Here is a 24,097-nt window from a genome sequence, read left to right on the forward strand (position 1 = left end):
GTGTTCTGGGCTTGGTATCTGGAACAAATTTGGCAGACCATATTCAACTATTGATTCAAAGAGCGCTGTTCCAAGCTAGAAAGCTAATTTTATTCATGTGGAAACGGCCATCACCTCCTACAATTCAGGATTGGCTTTTACAGATGAATAACTACCTAAAAATGGAAAAATTAAAGTACACCCACAGAGAGCTCCTCATAAATTGGAAAAAATTTGGGGTTCATGGCTTGATACACATGGGTTGGCTGACTTAGAGTTGATTCGTAACAGACTATTTGGTCCCACATCTTAAGTCCTTTTATTTTAATGTGAAGGTTGCAATAATTTACAAAGTGTCTGGATGCTTGGTAGGTTTATTGTTCTGCACATTCTTATGCTGTAATATATGCATAGCGTTTTTCCATTGCTGATATCTGTAATTTGTATTTTGTGCTGGTTGGTGACGCATTGCTGCATCAAAAATTGTTTTTGTTCCATTTTTCTGCTTGAATGTTTTAATAAAAGCTGATTTAAAAAAAAATTATAATGGCCGATTATATTAGCGCCACTTCTGTAGCGCTGTACATAATGCAAGACAAATAAAGGGGAACAAATATACATAAGAAATTCAAGACACTATACAGTCATGAAATCCAATAGTAGAAATACAAATACATACATAGTTGATGTGTAGTTTGAGATATCTCTAAAGTTGGTTCAGGTGCATATGTTAAATTACAGTAGTATGAGAAACACTAGGAGGAGGTCCCTGCCCTCACGAGCTTACAATCTAGAGCATGCATGTCAAACTCCAGCTCGCGGGCCGAATCTGGCCCTCATAGCCATTAAATTTGGCCCTCATGTGGTTTCCAAACTTTGCATTATGTTTGGTCCACTCTAGACCACCAGGGGAACAATATTGGAGGTGAAGCCCTAGATCACCAGGGAAGGCATATGCAGGAGGGAGGGGGAAGCACTAAACACCAGGGAACTATATAGGGGAGGGTGGGGGTCACTAGACACCAGGGCCTTGTATAGGGAAGGATGGGGGCCTCTAGACACCAGGGAACTGTATAGGGAAAGGAGGATAACTAGACACCAGGGAACTGTATAGGGGTTGAAGGGGGGCCATTAGACACCTGGGAACTTTATTAGGGATGATGGTGGCCAGTAAACATTGAGGTTGGCCCGTGACTAGGTCCCAGTGTACAATTTCGGCCCATTTTGTATTTGAGTTTGACACCCCTGATCTAGAGCATTGTGGGGAGGAAACCATAGGGAAGGAGACACAGGGGTAATGGGTGAGGCAGTGAACCTTTAGCGCTGCCTATAGTAAATACATTCTCTAACGCGAGTGCATACCTACGTTACCGTGCGGCAGACCGGAAGTTAAGTAAGTCTATGGCGACACGTATTTTTTAAAAAGACAGCTGCAAGTTTTCTGCGTTGCGCATAGGGTTGCCGCGATTTACCGGTATTACGGTATACCACGGTTTTACTAAGCACGGTAATCACGGTAATCACTTTTGGGAAATACCGGTTTTTGCTGTATTTCCGCATCTCGCCACTGCTCCGGCATTGTCCTTCTCTGTGTCTCCCTTTGTAACGAAGGCAAGCTCCCAAAGCTAGTTTCTGATTGCGGGAGGCTTGCCGACATGAGTGCAGGAGCTGGGCGGTGATGCGCGTCCTGTGATGACGCGGCCACGGCTGGAGCGCACACGGAGATCTATTTCCCCGGCAATGTATCTGCTTGTGGTTTCTTTTTATTGTGGACTGTACCACAAAGGCAGAGGGGGAGTCACCAGGTCATTCCTGCTAAATAAATAGGCAAATGAGAAAAGGCTACAGCCCGTTCTCCCTCCTGCTAGATGTATGCAGCCCCCTGCCTCCCCCGACTGCAGAGCTGACATAAACACTGATACAGATCAGTGTTCAAAGGAATGTCCAGCTCTCCTCCCCCATGAAAATGAGTATGCCGCCCGCCCGGGAGAAGGAGTGAGAGACGCACTGCACTTGAGGAGCTGAAGCTTATGACACCAGATAAGCAGTGTTGCTGTGTAAGAGGTGCTGTATTTGTATGAATGCAGCTAGTGTGTATATGTATGGCATGTGTGTGTGATGTCTGCCGGATGGATGGATGTCTGCCTGCCGGATGGATGGATGTCTGCCTGCCGGATTGGTGTGTGTGTGTTGTGTGTGATGTCTGCCTGATGTACGTTCGTTTGTGTGAGGTCACGTGTCCTCATGCCCACCGCTCCCCCTGTTCTACTCTGTCCTCCTACTTTTTAAAGAAATCGTCCGCAGTGGCTTAGCTCAGGACTTCACCTAATTCATGTCCGCTCCACCCATTTGCATTTTATTTTTCAGCTCTGGTATCATTTAAAGGAAACCAGAGACGCAGCATAGTGAAAGTTTTATACATACCTGGGGCTTCCTCCAGCCCCATCATGCGCACAGATCCCTCCCACGCTGCCATCCTCAGCCTTTTCTATCGCTGTTACTGAGTCCCGTAACTTTGGCCAGTCACGGCCAGTTTTACGCATGTGCAGTGCACTCCCTCCATCTCTGGCAGAAAATAGTACTACGCCTGCGTAGTATTATTCTCTGCTGTAGAGAACGCACTGCGCATGCTCAGACTGGCCGCGACTGGCTCAAGTTACCGGACTCAATACCAGCAATAGAAAAGGCTAAGGATGGCGGCGTGGGAGGGATCTGTGCGCATGATGGGGCTGGAGGAAGCCGCAGGTATATATAAAACTTTCACTATGCTTCATCTCTGGTACACTAAGGTGTATAGTAAAGTGTACCACCAGCATTTTTGAAGTGGACCTGAACTCAAAACGTCCTCCTCTCTGCTCAAAGATATGCAACAGCAATTTCTTTCTTTGTTACAGCTGATACAAATCCTAAAATAAATCTGCACAGTTTCTACTTCCTGATTCATGGAAGCAGACATATTAACCTACTGTGCTTTCAAATGGCCTTATTATCTGCCCTCTCTGCCATAGGCAGTCATGTGACACGAGAGAATGAGATTTACTTTTGGTATTGTTTTTTTTTGACATTTAGAAGAGTAAATATTTCAAGCATGACAGGAGGACCCTAACCATTAATGGTTTAATAAAGAAGAGTTTGTTCAACGTTGACCTTTTCTCATTTTTATAAGGGTAATTGTAATGAGAATAATTGTGCAATACCGTATACCGTAATACCGTCATACCGTGGTATTTTTTTTGACGGTTATCATACCGTGAATTTTCATACCGTTGCAACCCTAGTTGCGCATGCGCTGAACCATATTTTGTCAATACGCATCATCGATTCGGCCACATGAAATGAGCGTCACTTCCTGCTTGGCCTGCTGAAGGCCTGTTTTTTAGCGGTGCAATCCCCGGATTGCACCGCTGCCGCCAATAGGCATTGTTAAACCAGCCTCACTGTATAAGGCTACCATTCTGCTTTAGATGACATTCTGCCCAGCTCCCAGCAACAGTCATGTATGTTGGGCTCAGCTAAGAAGAATTTAGCAGTCTATGGAGAAAAATACAAGAAGGAGGCAGGAGGCTCCCCGCTGGAAGCCATCAGCGGAAAAGTACAGACCTGGCCAGCTGCCACTTTTTAACAGTATGTATGAGAACTCAAGGAACAGCATGTATCTGATCAGCTGGTTGGTTTGCTAGGCTCTGATGACTTCCTGCTTCAGCACATGATTTTTCACCCTGATTTACATTCTGAAATGTATCACAGGTGGCGACACCTTTAGTCCTGCCAGGTGATCTCTGTGGAATGTTTGGCTACTGATCATTCCGAAGCCAGTACAAAATATACCTTGGTTCCCAGAATGCTTTGAGGGGAGAATTCCGCATAGCTAAACAGCCTGGGCTAAGCATTACTGAGAGGGTGGGGCTACATTCAGTATACAAGTATATATACTAGTAGATCTAAGAAGTGTCTCTGATGCTGAAACCAGGAAAATTACTGTAAAAGTTGGTATCCTGAATAATCTACCGCATTCTACTATATGTCACTACAGGGCCTCTTTAAAAAAAACATGCATTGTTGTCCCACAGAGTATTGACATCCACCTGAAGAAAGATGAGAAGCTGGGCGTGGTCAATAACAAGTGCTATGATTGGTCCTTTAAAGTGGATGGGATTCTGCACAATGTCTCCCAAGAGGCCGTGTACGACACTGTGGCAAAGTCTGTTGTGTCCAAAGCACTGCAGGGCTATAACGGTGGGTATATAATGTGAATATCTGATATAAAAGCACTGCAGGGCTATAACGGTGGGTATATAATGTGAATATCTGATATAAAAGCACTGCAGGGCTATAACGGTGGGTATATAATGTGAATATCTGATATAAAAGCACTGCAGGGCTAGAACGGTGGGTATATAATGTGAATATCTGATATAAAAGCACTGCAGGGCTAGAACGGTGGGTATATAATGTGAATATCTGATATAAAAGCACTGCAGGGCTATAACGGTGGGTATATAATGTGAATATCTGATATAAAAGCACTGCAGGGCTATAACGGTGGGTATATAATGTGAATATCTGATATAAAAGCACTGCAGGGCTATAACGGTGGGTATATAATGTGAATATCTGATATAAAAGCACTGCAGGGCTATAACGGTGGGTATATAAGAAGGATGTTTTCAAAAAAACTAGTGAATATCTGACCATAGAACATATATTAAAGTGGATACGAGATAAACTTTTACTCATTGCATAATTGTGTTCCTTTCATATAGTTTATAGGGCATTCCTCAAGCCAAATACTTTTTTTGTTTTGTTTTAATACTCTAATTCCCTATAAACTAAACAAGCCTTGCCCACAGCTCCTTTAGTGCCTTGGCAATGTAGCAAGGGCTTATGGGAGCTCAGTCTGGGCAGGAAGAGGAGGAGGTTACTAGAGATGTGAAGTTCGGATCTTTTCAATGATCCGGATGATTCGAATCGGATCATTGAAAAGATTCGGATCTCGGATCATTTTACAAGGGAAGCATTCGGGGGTGAAATGACTAGCAGGACAGGAGAAGGGGAGGGGGGCGGACACACAGTGAAGGGGAGAAAATGGACAGAGTGCAGGGAGTGGACAGAGAAGGGAGGAGGGACGAGCAGAGAGCAGAAATGTTTGCACGCAATACCCACATGCTGCAATCATATGCCTTACATATATTTCACCTATATGTTCATCTGTATACTCTGAATGCAAATCTCGCACAGTGAAATAAAGCATTCCCAGAAGATAAGTGCAGCTGTTTAGAGCAGTGCAGGAGGATCATATTGCACAGCAATCACAGTGCCTGCCCTGTCCTAGCCCAGCATGCTGCCTGTAACGTTACTGAGCTGAGCCAAAAGTTTCCAATGTGTTCACTGTGCACAACTACAGAACAGACAGCCTATAATGAGCAGCACATTTCAGCCAGTATGTGTGCTCTGCACATATCTGGCAGTGGCACCCATGTCCCCTCTCTGTGGCTGTGCAAGGCTGCCTCCCCTTCAACAGAGCGATCCATCTCTGCTCTGCTTACAGGACCCCGCTGCCCGCTGAGAGGGGGGGTGTGTCGCTCCTGGCCTCGCCCCTTTTGCAATCCGAATCACTCATTTTGATGATTCGGATGATTCGACTCACAAAATAGATTCGGATCAAAGATCCGAATCGTTCATGATCCGGACAACACTAGAGGTTACTAGCCATTGATTTCAGAAGCAGAGGGGAGGAGGGAGGAGGAGAGGGACCTGAATTTACACATAGACAAGCTGATAACATCTCCAGTCCTCAGCATGTGACAATGTGACAAACAGAACATGGTGTTCTAGTATCCGCAAGTATGCAATCTTTAATCAAGCTGCTGCTACTATCTTGCTTGCTGTGCTCTGCAAACGTTCCTTGCAGCTGCCTTCATGTACGCTGATATTTGGACTGGTAACATGGAGGGATATAATATATGCTCTGCCGGCCATCTATGCATGCATACTAACCACATATACATTAGAGGGAGGCAGCTGCTGGATGTGGTATGGGTGACTGCATGAGGTATCAGTAGGTGGCCGCTTGACTACAGCAGCGAACTGAGTCCATAGATCAAGTTTTTTCCTAGCTGTTATGATATAAGAAGGATGTCCTCCCCATAGAAATGTCTGATATAAAAGCACTGCAGGGCTATAACGCTTGGTATATAACCAGGGCTGTGGAGTCGGAGTCAGAGTCGTGGAGTCGGAGTCGGGCAATTTTGGGTGCCTGGAGTCGGAGTCGGGAAAAAATGCACCGACTCCGACTCCTAATGAATTTGTAACTGTAATTAAAATAGAAAATATGATACAATGTTCTATTTCTCAGATAATAGTCATCATAAATAATTTATACATACAGTAATAGCTGTGCTTAGTCCACAAAAATGAAATAAACCAATCAAAATGAGTTACTTGTGCTGCTTCAATAAAGCAGTCCCCGTATTTTTAAGGTCAGATATACATATCTGATTGTGACTGTATATATGATGTGTACACAGGAATCTCTTATATATACTAAATAACATCTATGCTGTAAGAATAAAGCCTGATGTGTAGCCGTGTCACTAATAGAGATGGTCAATGAGATGGAAATAATTCTGCATTGATGCTGATTTATGCAAATGTATGCACTCCCTTTGCTGATGAAATCAAATAATTTGATATGTTGTTAAAATTTGGTTTGGTGACTACCAATGAAAGGGTAACTGAGACAGATGAAAAGAAAAGTTTTATACATACCTGGGGCTTCTTCCAGCCCCCTTCAGGCTAATCAGTCCCTCACTGTCCACCTCCACCACCCGGATGTTCTGCTATGAGTCCCGGTAAATCAGCCAGTCCGGCCGCATGTCGCTCCCACAGCCAGGAACATTCTGCACCTGCGCAATAGTGCTGTGCAGGTGTAGTATGCTCCTGGCGGCGGAGTGTGTGCATGTGCACTATACCAGACTTGCTCAAGTACCTGGACTCATAGCAGAAGATCCAGGTGGTGGAGGAGGACAACGAGGGACTGATTAGCCTGAAGGGGGCTGGAGGAAGCCCCAGGTATGTATAAAACTTTAATTTCATCTGCCTCAGGTCTACTTTGTTACACAATAGTACTATACTTTACATATGGACTCCACACAGAGCTGCAGGGATCCACTAAAAAATGTTGTGCACATTGAACACAGAGGGGTTGACTATCACCTATAAACCTGGTTCAGATTGTGCATGAAGAATGTGTAATAGAGGAAGAATCTCCTCATTCCCCTGCAGAGTACCTGCACATCACTCTTACATGTACCCACAGTTACATTGCCTAGGGCCTGATAGATGTTCTTTGTTCCGGTCTGTACCTTTTACAAGTACTCTTACCAAGGACTAGTTTTAGTTTATGACTAAAGGGAATAAATATAGTAGTCTACATATCCTTCTCACTTCAGTTGTCTTTTAAAATTCCTAAGCGTTGGCAGTTAAGAGACGAATTTCATGTTACATACTTTCAATCAACAAGATTGTAATATGCATATTAGAGGAGTCAGAGTTGGAGTCGGTGGAATCCTAAACTGAGGAGTCGCAGTCAGTGGATTTTTGTACCGACTCCACAGCCCTGTATATAAGAAGGATGTCCTTGCCATAGCAATGTCTGAAATAAAAGCACTGCAGGGCTATAACGGTGGATATATAAGAAGGATGTCCTCGCCATAGCAATCTCTCTATATATAAAAGTGTGTGTGTGTGTGTGTGTGTGTGTGTGTGTGTGTGTGTGTGTGTGTGTGTGTGTGTGTGTGTGTGCCGCGATCACTTGAAAACGGCTTGACCGATTTGAACGAAACTTGGTATACAGATCCCTTACTACCTGGGATGATATGTTCTGGGGGTCTCGCGTCCCCCCTGCACACCTGGGCGGAGCTACAAACAGCCAATCAGATTTCACCCATTCATGTCAATGGAAAAAGTGTGAAAGGCTGCCATTCTCACAGTAATCAAGCCAGTGTCCCCACACTTGGCACAGTTGGTCACTTGGTGACTGAAGTTACAAATCCAGGAAAAGTGGGCAGAGCCTAAAACATCCAATCAAATTTCAGCCATTCATTTTGAATGGGAAAATGTAAACTGTAGCCATTCTTAGACTGTTAATGGCACGGTTCTCAAACTTGGCACACTTGGTCACCTGGTGAATAAGATTACGATTCAGGAAAGTACAACAGCCAATCAAAATTCACCTATTGATTTTCAAGGGGAATATTGAAACTGCTGCCATTCTTACACTCTTAATGGAAGAGGCTTCAAACTTGCTACAGTCGGTCATTGGGTGACTGGGGCTCAAATTCACCAAAAGGGGCGGAGCCACAAACAGCCATTCAGATTCCCTTGCTAGATAAACAGCTTCCATTCACACATTTTTGATGTCAGGAACCTGAAAGCTCACAAAACTTGGTCATTGAGTGACAGTATGTCAAGGTTACAAAAAGTGGGCGGAGCCAAAAACACATTTCACTGGGAAAATATAAACTGCAGCCATTTTTGCACTGTTAATGGCAGGGTTCTCAAAATTTGCACAGTTGGTCATGGGGTGACTGGGATTAATATTCAGGAAAATGGGTGGGGCCTACAACAGCCAATCAAAATTCACCTGTTGATTTTCATGGGGAATATTTAAATTGCTGCCTTTCTTGCACTGTTAATAGCGGGTGCCTCAAACCTGGTACAATTGGTCTGAGTGACCGGGGTTCAAATTCAGAAAGAGGGTGGAGCCACAAACAGCCAATCAGATTTGCTTAATTTCAATTAGAACATACCACTGATACCAAGGACCCCAAAGCTCATAAACTTGGTAATTGAGTAACTGTATGTCAAGGTTAGAAAAAGTGGGCGGCACCAACAACTACATTTTCTACATGTGAAAATATAAACTGCAAATTTGACACAGTTGGCCACTGGGTGACTGGGATTAAGATTTAGAAAGTGGGGGGAGCCTACAACAGCCAATCAAAATGCACCTATTGATTTTTCAAAGGGAATATTTACATTGCTACCATTCTTACACTGTTAATGGCAGAGGCCTCAAATGTGATACAGTCAGTCATTGGGTGACTGGGGTCCACATTCACTAAAGGGGGTGGAGCCACAAACAGCCAATCAGATTTGTTAGATTGATTTCAACCATTCTGTCATTGGCAGGATTCTCAAACTTGACACAGTTGGTCACTGGATGACAGGGATTAATATTCCGGAAAGTGGGTGGAGCCTACAACAGCCAATCAAAAATCACCTATTGATTTTCAAGGGCAATATTTACATTGCTGCCCTTCATACACTCTTAATGGCAGATGCCTCAAATCTGGTACAGTCAGTCACTGGGAGACTGGAGTTTACACTCTGTAAATGGGACGGGCCACAAACAGCCAATCAGATTTGTTTCATTTCAATGGAAAAATGCAACTTATTGATGCCAAGGACCCCAAAGCTCATAAACTTGGTCATTGAGTGACTGTATGTCAAGGTTACAAACAGTGCCTGTTGTTTTTCAAGGGGACTATTTAATTTGCTGCCACTCTCTGTTAATGACACAAGCCTCAAACTTGGTACAGTTGGTTATTGGGTCACTGGGGTTAAAATTCAGAAAGTGGGGTGGAGCCCCAAACAGCCAATCAGATTTGTTTTATTTTACTGGGAAAAATCAAATTATTGATACTAAAGAGCCCAAACAGCCAATCAGATTTCCTTGGTGGATAAACAGCTTCCATTCACATGTTTTTGATGCCAGGAACCTGAAAACTCAGAAAACTTGGTCATTGAGTGACTGCGTGTCAAGGTTACAAAAATTGGGTGGAGCCAAAAACACATTTCACTGTGAAAATATAAACTGCAGCCATTCTTACACTGTTAATGACAGGGTTCTCAAACTTTGCCCAGATGGTCACTGGGTGAATGAGATTAAAGGTGCCCATACACTCGTCAGATTGGCAGCAGATAGATAAGAAATGCATCTGATGATCTAGCTGATGCGTTTTTAGAACATTTTTTACCAGGATAGAATTCCAATAGATTTCAGTTTGAAATCTATTGAAATTCGATCTGATGGCATTTTTTTGCCATCAGATTTCCATTAAGGCCAATGCAAACTGATAAGCAATCTCATCAGATCGACCTAAATTTTCCATCCTGCCAGTTCGACAGAAATCCATCGAAATCGGCCATCGATCGGTCGATTGGCCAACCGATTTTCAATCGATCGATCGATCTGGATCGATCGGTCGGCCAGAAAATCGGCTCAGTGTATGGGCCCCTTAAGATTCAGGGAAGTGGGTGAAGCCTATAACAGCCAATCAAAATTCACCTGTTGATTTTCAAGTGGAATATTTAAATTGCTGCCATTTTTACACTGCTAATAGCAGATGCCTCAAACCTGCTACAGTTGATCATTGGGTGACTGGGGTTCAAATGCTGGAGAGGGGTGAAGCCACAAACGGCCAATCTGATTTGTTTAATTTCTATGGGAATATACAAATTATTGATGCCAAGGACCACAAAGCTCACAAACTCGGTCATTGAGTAATTGTGTGTTAGGGTTAGAAAAAGTGAGCTGAGCCAACACCAGCCAAATACATACCCGGGCAACGCCGGGTCATCAGCTAGTGTCTGATATAAAAGCACTGCAGGGCTATAACGGTGGGTATATAAAAAGGATGTCCTCCCCGTAGGATTGTCTGATATAAAAGCATCTCCGAACAATTATGTGTGATTCCCGTTGTCTGAATGTGATGGATGCAGATAAACTGTAGATATATAAGTAAGGTGTATGCCGGGCTCCAGGGCCGTTTCTAGACTTTTTGTCACTCCAGGCAAGAAATCCTGTGTCCAAAAACAACAACAACAAAACAAAAAAACACATCACGCACACACATACTAAACAATATATGAACCATGTGGTATACTCTGTATACATTTACACACTTGGGGGAGCACAGGAGGGGGACGGGAACAGATAGTGGGACAAGGAAACATAAAAATGCATAAAGGGGGACAGAATGAGCCTGGGCACAGTGAAACAGAGGGATGCACTAAAGGCAGAGGTAGCTCAAGAGGACAGAAGGAGGCCAAAAGAAGGAATGAGGGCCAGAAGGCCCCCTTTGTGAGTCACAAAAGGGGGACAAAAGGAAGCACAAAGGGGGACAGAAGGAGGCACGGGGCAGAAGGAGGCACAGGGGGACAAAAAGAGGCACAAAGAGGGGCAGAAGAAGCTGCAGCTACTACATAGTTACATAGTTATTTTGGATGAAAAAAGACATATGTCCATCGAGTTCAACCAGGGAACAAAGGACAATACCAGCCTGCTCCCTCACATATCCCTGTTCATCCAGAGGAAGGCGAAAAAAATCTTACAAGGCATGGTACAATTAGCCCCAAAAGGGAAAAACTCCTTCCCGACTCCAGATGGCAATCAGATAAAATCCCTGGATCAACATCATTAGGCATAACCTAGTAATTGTAACACTCTTCTTGGTTTTATGTATTTGAGCTTTAAAGAGCTATATTTTACATTGCAAGCAGTGACGACTATCTCCTTCTGTTCAGGGTCTATGGCTTAAAGAAATATAGGTAGAGGATCAGCAGGACTGCCAGGCAATGTGCATTATTTAAAACGAAATAAACATGTCAGCTTCCATATCCCTCTCACCTGGGTCCCCTTTAAACTGAAAAAAAAGTAAATATGAAACTCTGTATCTATTTACCATAGCATTGCACTGTTCGATGCAAGGTAATGCTTTATGCCGTCGATCTGCTGCCTCTCCTGACCCACTGCCAATCTATAGCTTTTATTTGGAACAATTGATCAATTCTACCAATTTCAGCCAAAAATCGATCAAATGATCGATTGGGCCGACATGTTTTGGGTGTCGATCTCTAGCAGGTTTAATCGACTATTGACGGAAAAAAACAATAAGCGCATGGGCCACCATAAGGCTGCGGTTTGTATACTGTGCTGGCGACCCTGTAATGGGGATTCCTGATAGCTGTATAATCACTTTGCATCCCATATAAGTCTTATGCCATGGAGTATTCACCAGGGAGAGAATTTATTTCTGGATGGCCCAGAGGGAACTCCTGATGCTTGTTTGTGTTCCCAGGTACAATAATGTGCTACGGACAGACTGGTGCAGGGAAGACGCACACCATCACTGGGACCTCAGAGAACTACAAGCATCGAGGCATCATCCCCAGAGCCCTACAGCAGGTACCGGAAGCCCCCTGTGACAGCTTCATAACAACCAATCCTGAGTGACCTTCCTCATCACGGAAACCTGTGTGTAATTGTTACTTACTTGTACCCACAGGCATTGGCTTTGTGCAACAGGCAAAGAGTACATTTGCAAACACGGAATGTAAATCAGACAAATAATGCAAATCTATGGGCCTGATTCAAAAAGCGGTGCCTCTGTTTAGGTGTGATAAGTTTAGGTGTGATAAGTTTAGGCGTGATAAGTTTAAGCACCAACTGGGTTAGCACCGCAGTGCACAGCTGATCAAAAGTTTTGCGCTAGCAAAGTCTGGTGCACTTTGCATAGAGTTTAATGGCTGCTTTGCGTGCGGGACTTGGCGCGCGATCTAAACTTATCACGCCTAAACTGGGTTTTCACCAGCGTGGTGCAATGGTTATCATGCCTAAAGTCTCTAACTGGGTTAGCACCGCTTTGTGAATCGAGCCCTATACATGCTAAATACCTCTCCCCGTCGCCCACAGGCCATACTGTAAGGGGGGAGGGATCACCAGGGAATACTGTAAGGGGGAGAAGCGACCACTAGACTAACAAAGAAAGCTATATTGAAAGGGGTCATGTAGTCCTTCAGACTACTAGGGAAAACTTTATAAGGTGGAGGCCATTGGACAATGGGGGAATGGGGGGTTACTAGACCACCAGGGAAAGCTATATGGGGGATTGAACCATTACACTACCTGGAAAATCTGTAAAAGAGTGGGGACCTCTAGAGAACTGGGTGAGGGGGAACCACTTGAGCATCAGGGAAATTATGCTGGGTACACACGTTGAGATTTCCCGCTCGATTCGCGGTTCGATTCGATTAATTCAAACATGCTTGATTGGATTTCGATTGTTTTTGCCGTCGATTTTGCATACCTATCATGACAAAAACGATCAAAATCCAATCGAGCATGTTTGAAATAATGGAATCGAACCGTACGATCCCGCGAATCGAGCGGGAAATCTCAACGTGTGTACCCAGCATTAGAAAAATATAAAGGGTAAGGGCACAGCATAGGGATTGCTTTTAGGTCGGATTGCAGACCAAAGGGAATTATGTTGAGGGGGGGGGGGGGGGGGGGGGGTATTCTGCCTAATTGTATTGTGTTGTTTGGGGGAAGGAAATGGCTCTGCCTGCTTATGTTTGGAAGCTTAGGGTGGGGGACCGTACAGCAAGTGCAGCCACCATTACCCTCCCCCATTACAAGTTTGGCAAGCATAACCCACTCTCAACACCCCACAGCAAGTGTGGTCGCCATTTGCCTCCCCAATGAAAATAATGGTCTGCAGTTCTTTCCCCCCCCCATCTTCCCCAACTTATATTTGCGCCTTGGGGTGAGGGACCACACAGCAAGTGCAGTCACCATTCCACTCCCCCATTACAAGTTTGGCGAGCATAACCCACTCGCAACACCCCGCAGCAAGTGTGGCCACCAGTCCCCTCCCCCAGGATATTCACATCCATCAATGCTCCGTGTGGGAAGGTGATTATGATTCCTTAATCAGGTCTGCCTTTTTCAGCTTCAGGTTTGGTTGTGCTTTAAGTATGTAACTAAGTACATGCCCCTGAGATTTGCTCCTGTCATTCGATGTGTTCCTCAGGTGTTCAGAGAGATTGCGGATCAATCCGATTGCTCGGTTACTGTGAGGATCTCCTACCTGGAGATCTACAATGAAACCCTGTTTGACCTCCTGTCCACCTTGCCAGATGTCCACCACTCTGAAGCACAGATGACCATAGTCGATGACTCCAATGGGGTGTTTGTGAAGGGTTTATCTGTGCATCAGGCTACCTGTGAGGAACAAGCACTGAATCTGCTGTTTGAGGTAAGTCTGTGTCAGAGACATGTTTTCTGCCTTGTCTTACCGGTAAACTTCCTGCTTTTTCCGGCTGTTGTGTCCCCATTAGGGAAATTTACCATCACTTCCTGTTTGTGGGAACTTCTTGATTTAAACAGGAGCCCCGCTGGGCCAGAGGACAGGAAATGAGACAACTCATTTCATCGGCATTTGATTGACGTCGCTCTTTTTTCAGGTGGCGATTTCATTCTAGCATGGCAGTGCTCTCCCCACTTGCCCTGCCCACTGTGTGACATCACTCCCATGATTACCACACATTCGAACAGAACTTGTGTGCCTCCCCACCACATAGGAACAGAACATGTGTCTCCTCCTCCCCCCACCCACATAGGAACAGAACATGTGTCCCATCCCCCCACATAAGAAAAGACTACGTGTTGTAATGTTTTCTAGTCTTATCTGCCATTTCTGTATCTTGAATTTCAGTAAAAACCTGTAATAATGTGAAAATGATGTGTATCTATGTAACTGCAGCCTTCAACCTGTAGAGGAACAGCAGGGCCTGCTGGGAGTTGTAGTTTCCTGGCAGCTGGAGGGTCTCAGGTATCTGATGCGTAAGGAAACGTGTGTTGTGTAGTCACGCCTGTACTTTCTATTAGCGATAGTGCAACCCCCTGCAGAACGCCTCATAGTTCGTCCAGGAAGTTGCATGCCACCGCTAGGACCCGCCCCCAAATTGCTGTCGTGGGAACAGTCTGAAATGGTTTTTCGGATGAAAGCATCACCTTTACCTGAGGGGTCATTGGTCCCTGTAGCAGTGTTGGGTAGTGGTGCTGACTAAAAATGGTCATTGAAGGCAAATCATTCCCATTTACAGCTTGGAATTGGGCCAATCATAATTGACAGGAAATGCATTTTATTGGCTCATTTCCAAGCTGCATGAAATCCGCCTACAAATCAGAATTACTGCATCTCTTCGACCATCTTTAGCGCTGAGGCTTTGTCTGTTGAGCTCTAGTCACGTCCTGCATGCCGCCTGCTCTACAAGTCACATGACCGCTCGGAGGACAGGAAGTTATTACTCTCCTTTATTGTCGTTTCTGTCAGGGAGAAACAAACCGAATCATCGGATCGCACATCCTGAATAAAAACTCCTCCCGGTCACATTGTATATTCACCATTCACCTGGAGGTAAGAGCCTGTCATTGTCACATCGGCGTGTATCATATGGGGCAGATATCAGGGTGTAAATGTCTTGTAGATTACTTATTTCTTATATCACAGTCACTTACAGTAGTTATTAATCTGACTGCTCTGAACTCCCTGACAGGTTTTGGAGCTGTTCATCACCTCATGGGGATGCTCAAAGGTTCATTATAAGCACTGGACAGCAGTGGAACAGTCCAACTGGCAGAACACTTGAGCATGAGTAGGAAGTCCGGTGCAAACACAAGTCTTGCTCTACTTCTGCTTATGTCACTGCGCTGCACGTTAAAACGCGCATGCGCAGTGTATTCTGAATTACAGTTCACCCTAAATTCTTTAAATTGCCGGCCTCTGACACACCCTACACACCCCAAATTTTTAGGGTATGGAGGGACCCCCCCCCCCCTCCCCCGATCTAACTCTGTGCAAATTTGCCCCAGCGCAGCAGCCCCAGAGCTCTGCTAGTCCACAAGATAGGGGCTCGGGGGCTGCTAATTTGCACAGAGGTAGATCGGGGGTCCCCTCCATTTGTAAGAGGCCTACAATTTAAAGAATTGGGGAAACTGTAATTGAGAGTTCATTGCGCATGCGTATCATGGCTCACAGTGACGGCAGCAGCAGAAAAAAGGATCCTGCTGCGCATGAGAAAATGAGGGGCAGTAAAACCTGGCATTGCACCGACATCTTTGTACAGATGCTTTCCAGGAAGTACTTTTTGAAGAAATAAAGGAAACCTTGAAAATTCCCCATGACAAAATGGACTGGTCCAAAACCCACTGTCCTGCGTAATTGGTGTCCCATTTGGCTTTTACACAGGTGGAAATGCACACATACAATTACCTGAACGTTTTAAACGCTTCCAGTACTGGAAATAATATTGGACTCTTTTCTTTGCTACTAATGTTCTATTTCTTAGCTGTACTACACATACAATTCATTATTTATTTATTTTTTCCAAACTCAGCCGGTATGTGACCCAGAGATGACCATGTGACAGCTGTGAAGCCATCATACGGGGGTCTCAGGTCTTGCATCATAGTTTGATTTTCTTTCCTCTCCTCCCCCCTTCCCTCACTCCATTATCACTACAATATATCAAATATTTCAACAGTGGCTCCGATCAAACTAAAGAGAAAAAGAAAGGAAGAGAAAAAACAAAAACACAAACACCAACAAAAAAAACTCCACCTATCCATCTTAACATTAAGTGGTTAATATCCCTTTCCGACCACCTACTTATTTTATGGGCATGCCCTCCATGCATGAGCCCTCAGGGCCGGACCGAGCCCAATGGGGGGGGGGGGGGGGGGACAGGCCTGATGCGCAAACAGGTCACATATCTAAGCTGAGAAGCAAAGCAATTTCTCTTATTTCACCTTGCATACACATTCATATAAGTGCCTTCTATACTTCAACATATAGCCATGCAACTGCACATTCATCCATCCATTTATCCTTACAATTTCAGTTGGTAATATACTGGTTATTTGGTTCTTTTCTCCTCATCCCTCCCACCTCAAATACTTAACTACATATTATATGTTACTTATTTTTTCCCATGCATTTTTCCATTCCTCCATTTGTTTGTTGGTGCCAGCATCTTCCACACTGCCCTCGCCACCTTGCAAAAAAATCTGACATCATCCATATCCACTCTTTCATACTGGGAGCTTCTGGGTTCTTCCAGGATTTTTCTATGTTTCCTGGCCACAATTGCTGCAGGGGTTACTAGTTTATTTGCATGTCTGAAAGGGAACCTAAACTGAGAAGGATGTGTATTTTTCCTTTTAAAATAATACCTGTTGCCCGACTCTCCTGCTGATCCCGTGTCTCTAATACTTTTAGCCACAGCCCCTCGACAAGCATGCAGGTCAGGTGCTCTGACTGAAGTCAGACTGGATTTGCTGCATGCTTGTTTCAGGTCTGTGATTCAACACAAGAGGTCAGCAGGACTGACAGGCAACTGGTATTGTTTAAAAGGAAAAATCCATATCCCTCTCAGTTTAGGTTCCCTTTAAAGGGACTCCGAGCAGTGCAGAAACTATGGAAAGATGCACATCATTTTAAAGCTCTCTTTCTCCTCTTTCCAATGATATATAAACCGCCACCCTACGCCTTTTAGTTTTCGCTATTTTTGCGATTGAAATTGCCGCGGCCGCGATTTCGATCACGAAAATAGAGAAAACTAAAAGGCGTAGGGCAACAATTTAGGTGTCGTCAGAAAGAGGAGAAAGAGAGCTTTAAAATGATATCCATCTTTCCATAGTTATATTGTATTACACAGGGCGACTTTTTGTCAAAGTCAGCAGCTGCATTCAGCAGAATAGAGCTGCTGACACTGGGGAAAGTGTCGTCCTGTGTAATACAATATAACTATGGCTTGATGGATATCATTTTAAAGCTCTCTTTCTCCTCTTTCTGGCGACACCTAAATCGTCGTCCTACGCCTTTTAGTTTTCTTTATTTTCGCGATCGAAATCGCGGCCGCGGCAATTTCAATCGCGAAAATAGCGAAAACTAAAAGGCGTAGGGTGGTGGTTTATATATCATTGGAAAGAGGAGAAAGAGCGCTTTAAAATGATATGCATCTTTCCATAGTTTTTGCACTGCTCGGAGTCCCTTTAAGCTGTCAGGTTCCATGCAACTCAACAGAGCGGTACTGGGATGAAAAGGGGAAGGAAGTTTAATGAAATTTCCTATCTCTCTCCAAAAGTTCTGTATAACCGGGCACGACCACCACATATGCATATATGAACATACAATTCATTATATTCTTATTTCTGCTTCAGTTTGCTTTAGGCCTCTTTCACAGTGCGACGTTTAAGTCGCACGTTACAACAACATGTAACGCACAATAACTTACAGCAATGAAAAATCAATGGGCTGTTCACAGTGCAGACGTTGCGTTGGTGTCTAACGCTGCACGTTAAATGAAAGTGCTGCATTCTATGAGTTATACAAGTTTTTAGCTGTGTTAGACTGTTTGCACATGCTCAGTAATGTTTTCTTTTTTTTTTTTTACGCATGCGCCATTTTCGTTGTATCACTGTGCGACGAAAACAGCACAGCAAACGCAGGGCTAAATAACGTCCAAGTTATAGTCTTTCAATGCGTTGCATTAGGGGCACGTTGTGCGACATTAACGTCGCATCAAACGCAACGTCTTACTGTGTAAGAGGCCTTAATCTTTGTACATTCCTTCAAACTCCATTTCATTACATAACTTGATTTTTATTTTGAAATATTTTGAAAAAGATAGCGCGAAAAAAGTTCAATATAATTTTAGATGAAACCTCCCTGGTAAACCATACCAATCCAAAAAAGAATTTTTGTATTCCTATGGAATAAGCATCATATTTTGTATGATTTGATTGTGCACAATCTTTTTTTCCTTTGGCCAAGAACGTTTAGTATAATGTTTTCTAGCCTCATAGAGGTCTCAGTGGGATTGCTAGACACTGTTTCTTGTATTTATGGCTAGTTAGTCAGCTCTCTAAATTAGTCCATAATATCCATGGGGGGGATCAAGATTAGGCAAAGTCCTGTTGTTAGGTAGCTGAATTTGTCTGTATTTTCATACTATTTGAGATATATGCAACCATACCCATGAATTTGGTGGGTGGGTGTAGTTCAAGTTGATTAAACAGTGAAGCATATGTTTTGCAATCAATGGTTCTCTCCTTTTTTGAGTGCAGCTATGCTGGTTTGTTTGTCTTCTTTTTTATTTTTATTTTTTTTTTTCGTTTTGAAATAGCCCTGCCATTAAATGTTGAAGTATGCATTCATTGCTTACTGTATCCTGGGTCAAACAGTTGTTTTAGATGGAAAAATTATCCAGATCTCTAAAAACTGAACTGACCTGCAAGAGTTATTGATGAAGAATGATTGAAATGATGATTTTCAGTTGATTTGTTTTTCCTGTAATGCAGGCAATGAGGAGTAGGACGTATGCGGGATAATTGTTTGATTCACGTAATGATCCTGAAAAAAGCTGCTATGTAATATAACTGCTCAATGATGTAACTTGTTTTATCCCGCAGTCTCATTCCAGACTGTTATCTGATGCAAAGTACACAGTATCCAAGATTAACCTGGTGGATTTGGCGGGATCGGAGAGACTGGGGAAGACAGGGGTGAGTATAGCTACAATTTACCAGGCTTAGTGGCTGCTTAGTGGTATACTGTCCAATAGGGTGGTCCTTTTCCCCCTGAACAGGATTAGCTGTTGACGAATCTGTTATCATAGATTGTGGATGAGTTGGAGGCAGAGGCGTAACTTACACAGCCTGGGCCCCCTGCAAACTTCTGTGGGCCGCACCCCCCCCCCCCCCTTCCCGGACCGCGAACACGCTGAAACCAGCACAGGAGATTTGGGCGCAGCCGGCGCCACCAAAGGCCGTAAAAGGAATTACGCCTATAGCAGTGCACAGAGAGTAACCTCAGCGCCGCCAGAAGACGGAGCTGAACTTACTTTTAAAACATAATAATTCGTCTTCCAGCAATTGCTGGAAGCCGAATTATTTCATTCCCCACTATCCATGGCGGCCTGGAGGGGGAATAGTATTTAATACGGCCAGGACTTGTGCAGCAGCAGGATAAGCCATATATCTGCTGTATCCTGCGCCCAAGTCTCCAGCGCCGTTATCTCTCGTATGCCCCGGCACCTCTTCTCCCCTCCCCAGCACCCAAACGCCTCTTCTCATCCCTCTGGCGATCATTCAGAGCAGCGACGTGCAGCCTATTAGCTTGCAGCTCTCCCGACACTGCATGTCATGTGATAGGAAGGCGCAAGCTTATGTGCTGCGTGGTGTAGATACACGGAGTAGTAAAGCAGTCCCGCCTGAATTAGGTAATGGATATGCTCCACTGCAGCTGCCGCTGCTCTGCACGATCTTGGAGCTGCAGGAGGGAGAAGAGGAGATTGGGAGGTGGGAGCGAACGTACACAAGGAGCTGCTGCTGGGACCCTTAGCCCCTGGGCCCCCCTGGGACGGCAGGCATTGCAGGGGCTATGGTTACACTAGTGGTTGGGGGTCATAGAGTGGCCATACAACACTCGATCTACCACTAGATCGTTCATTAGATAGATCCCTCTCTGATTGAATCTGATCAGACAGGGATCTAATGCCTGGCCCCACACTGCAGACAGATTTCAGCATGAAATCTATTGGAAATCCTCTTAGCACCGCCTACTGGCATACCATTATGCAGACTCCAAAATGCTGGTCACATTGTCTGTGTGCCTGTTTCCAAAACCCCTTCATATCCGTTCACTAAACGTGTCTTTGTAACATCCCCTGTCCACCATATGGGTGGCTGTTTTATTCGACCTTCTAGGGCACTGCTGGGTGGGTGTGGGCGTAGTCTAGCCAGTGTAGGCTCCTCCCTCTGCTTAGGGGACAGCCTTACTAATTCAGGCCCTTAATAAAGCCAGTGTAGGCTCCTCCCTCTGCTTAGGGGACAGCCTTACCAATTCAGGCCCTTATTAAAGCCAGTTCAGGCTCCTCCCTCTGCTCAGGGGACAGCCTTACTAAATCAGGCCCTTGGTAAAGCCAGCGCAGGCTCCTCCCTCTGCTCAGGGGACAGCCTTACTAAATCAGGCCCTTGGTAAAGCCAGTGTAGGCTCCTCCCTCTGCTCAGAGGACAGCCTTACTAAATCAGGCCTTTGGTAAAGCCAGAACAGGCTCCTCCCTCTGCTCAGAGGACAGCCTTACTAAATCAGGCCCTTGGTAAAGCCAGAACAGGCTCTTCCCTCTGCTCAGAGGACAGCCTTATTAAATCAGGCCCTTGATAAACCCAGAACAGGCTCCTCCCTCTGCTCAGGAGACAACCTTACTAAATCAGGCCCTTGATAAATCCAAAACAGGCTCCTCCCTCTGCTCAGGAGACAACCTTACTAAATCAGGCCCTTGGTGAAGCCAGAACAGGCTCCTCCCTCTGCTAAGAGGACATCCTTACTAAATCAGGCCCTTGGTAAATCCAGCGCAGGCTCTTCCCTCTGCTCAGAGGACAGCCTTACTAAATCAGGCCTTTGGTAAATCCAGCGCAGGCTCCTCCCTCTGCTCAGGGGTACAATTTTACTAAATCAGGCCTTTGGTAAATCCAGCGCAGGCTCCTCCCTCTGCTCAGGGGTACAATTTTACTAAATCAGGCCCTTGGTAAATCCAGCGCAGGCTCCTCCCTCTGCTCAGGGGTACAATTTTACTAAATCAGGCCCTTGGTAAAGCCAGAACAGGCTCCTCCCTCTGCTCAGGGGTACAGTTTTACTAAATCAGGCCCTTGGTAAAGTCAGAACAGGCTCCTCCCTCTGCTCAGAGGACAGCCTTACTAAATCAGGCCCTTGGTAAAGCCAGAACAGGCTCTTCCCTCTGCTCAGAAGACAGCCTTACTAAATCAGGCCTTTGGTAAAGCCAGTGCAGGCTCCTCCCTCTGCTCAGGGGACAGCCTTACTAAATCAGGCCTTTGGTAAAGCCAGCGCAGGCTCCTCCCTCTGCTCAGGGGACAGCCTTACTAAATCAGGCCCTTGGTAAAGCCAGCGCAGGCTCCTCCCTCTGCTCAGGAGACAGCCTTACTAAATCAGGCCTTTGGTAAATCCAGCGCAGGCTCCTCCCTCTGCTCAGGAGACAGCCTTACTAAATAAGGGCCTTGCTAAAGCCAGCGCAGGCTCCTCCCTCTGCTCAGGGGACAGCCTTACTAAATCAGGCCTTTGGTAAAGCCAGAACAGGCTCCTCCCTCTGCATAGGGGACAACCTTAGTAAATCAGGCCCTTGGTAAAGCCAGAACAGGATCCTCCCCCTGCTCAGAGGACAACCTTACTAAATCAGCCCTTGGTGACTTGTCCATCTCTCCTGTTTCCATGTCTCAGTCAGAAGGGCAGCTACTGAAAGAGGCTACTTACATCAACAAGTCTCTGTCTTTCTTGGAACAAGCCATCATGGCTCTGGCCGACCGGCGTGACCACGTCCCCTTCCGGCAGAGCAAGCTCACTCACGCCCTCAAGGACTCTCTGGGTAAGTGACTGCGCTTGGACTGCTTCACACCGATGCTACTCAAGGGTCACTTGCCTGAATTGTGTGGCCACTGATGCTTGGTGCTTAGGGGATTACTCTTTACCAGTTGCTCCATTATCATTCCCATTCTCACAGCAATGATTAGGGATGCTCAGTCGGATTCCCCGGAAATGCAATTTCCGAAATTCCAATCGGAAATTGCATTTCCGCATCGGAATGCGGAAATCGGTAATGCAAGTGCCGTAGACGGATTTCCGCCGGAAATTGCGGAAATTTCCGCCGGAAATCGCGGAAATTCCGCCTGACTTTAACATCGATTTCCTCAAAAACTATAAGGTCTTTTTGAAAACTTTTTTTGCATCTTGTTCACAAGATTCAGTTTAATAAACCCTGAAAATTTGGTGTTTCTAGGACTTAAGGGGGCTTTGCTATTAACTGCTAAAGTCGGCGGATTTTTACTGTAATGTAAAATGCAGAAAATCTGCATCTGCCTGTTTTCTGCATTTAGGCCCCGTTCACATTACAAACGCGGACGGGCACGCACGCGGAACGCAACGCGTACGAACGCACGCCATCTGCGTTTGTATGCGTTGCGTGGCTGATCCCATCACTGAAAAGTGAATGGGACAGCCATGCGTTTTGGCAAAAAATGCGTGCAGCATGCGTTCCCGGACCGCACAGGTCCGGAACGCATGCAGTGTGAACATCAGACATTGCACTCTATGCAATGTCTGATGTCGTGCGTGTCGGCCACCTGCACGCGTTTCCAAAACGCGTCTGGAAACGCGTGCAGTGTGAACGGGGCCTTAACATTTCAGTAAAAATCCGCCGACTTTAGCGGTTAATAGCAAAACCCCCGTAAGTCCCAGAAACACCAAATTTTCAGGGTTTATTAAAGGAGCCTCACTGATAAGAAATGCCAACTATAAAACACTTTCCTAGCAGAAAATGGCTTCTGAGAGCAAGAAAGAGGTAAAAAAGGGGAATTTCTTATCAGTGAGGGTCACACTGTAGTCACTTCCTGTCTGGACTGAGTCAGCCACTTACATACCTGATATTTAACTCTTTCAGGCAGAGAAAGGAAAAAAAGGAACACAGCATAGTTATTTGTGTGCTAGGCACTGTACATAAACATGTCTATCTCAATATGTCACATTTCAGTTCGGGTATCCTTTAAACAGAATCTTTTGAACAAGATGCAAAAAAAAGTTTTCGAAAAGACCTTATAGTTTTTGAGAAAATCGATGTTAAAGTCGGGCGGAATTTCCGCGATTTCCGGCAGAAATTCCGCATTGGAATGCGGAAATTGGTAGCGGAATCGGTAATTGATACATGACGGAATGCGGATTTACCGCGGAATCGGAAATTGGCATTCCGACCATCCCTAGCAATGATCATTAAGTCTGACAAAGCAAATCCTCAAATTTGTCAAAAAAGAAGAAACCACTTCTCTTGGAGAAGAGACAACTTAGAGAAGACCTGGATGAAGTGTATAAATACATCCACTATACTGTAAATGCTTGGTAAATGAGCTTTTAAAGAGAACCCGAAGCGGTGCGGGGGGGGGGGGGGGGAGGGTTGGGGGACGGGACGCAGAGGCATGTTCTCTGCCTCATGACATGCCTTTTTTTTTTTTTTTATGCTCACCTCGGGCTCTCTTTAAGAACATATCAACTGCGTTTGGAGGAAGGGGGATTTTCCACCTGTTTAGGAAGATTTTTTTCAGAGTGTGTAAAGGTGCCCATAGACCTGACGATTATGGGCAGATTCGACAAAGAGACAAATTTATCTCTAATCGAATCTGATTAGAGATAAATTTGTCTGTTTG

The 24,097-nt window shown here is 45.0% G+C and overlaps 1 protein-coding gene across 3 annotated transcripts in view; it reads left to right on the forward strand.

Moving 5' to 3' along the window:
• The window catches only part of KIF9 (kinesin family member 9), a 58,150-nt gene that overhangs the window by 7,188 nt on the left and 26,865 nt on the right, over positions 1–24,097 (forward strand). For all 3 annotated transcript variants that reach the window (XM_068235208.1, XM_068235209.1, XM_068235210.1), the window contains exons 3-8: positions 4,050–4,215; positions 12,123–12,229; positions 13,857–14,081; positions 15,162–15,245; positions 19,301–19,393; positions 22,125–22,269. In XM_068235208.1, coding sequence (XP_068091309.1) covers positions 4,050–4,215; positions 12,123–12,229; positions 13,857–14,081; positions 15,162–15,245; positions 19,301–19,393; positions 22,125–22,269 — 820 coding nt within the window. The remainder of the gene's footprint in view (positions 1–4,049; positions 4,216–12,122; positions 12,230–13,856; positions 14,082–15,161; positions 15,246–19,300; positions 19,394–22,124; positions 22,270–24,097) is intronic.

The sequence above is a fragment of the Hyperolius riggenbachi genome, chromosome 5, assembly GCF_040937935.1.
Source record: "Hyperolius riggenbachi isolate aHypRig1 chromosome 5, aHypRig1.pri, whole genome shotgun sequence".
In the NCBI taxonomy this organism is placed as follows: Eukaryota; Metazoa; Chordata; class Amphibia; order Anura; family Hyperoliidae; genus Hyperolius; species Hyperolius riggenbachi.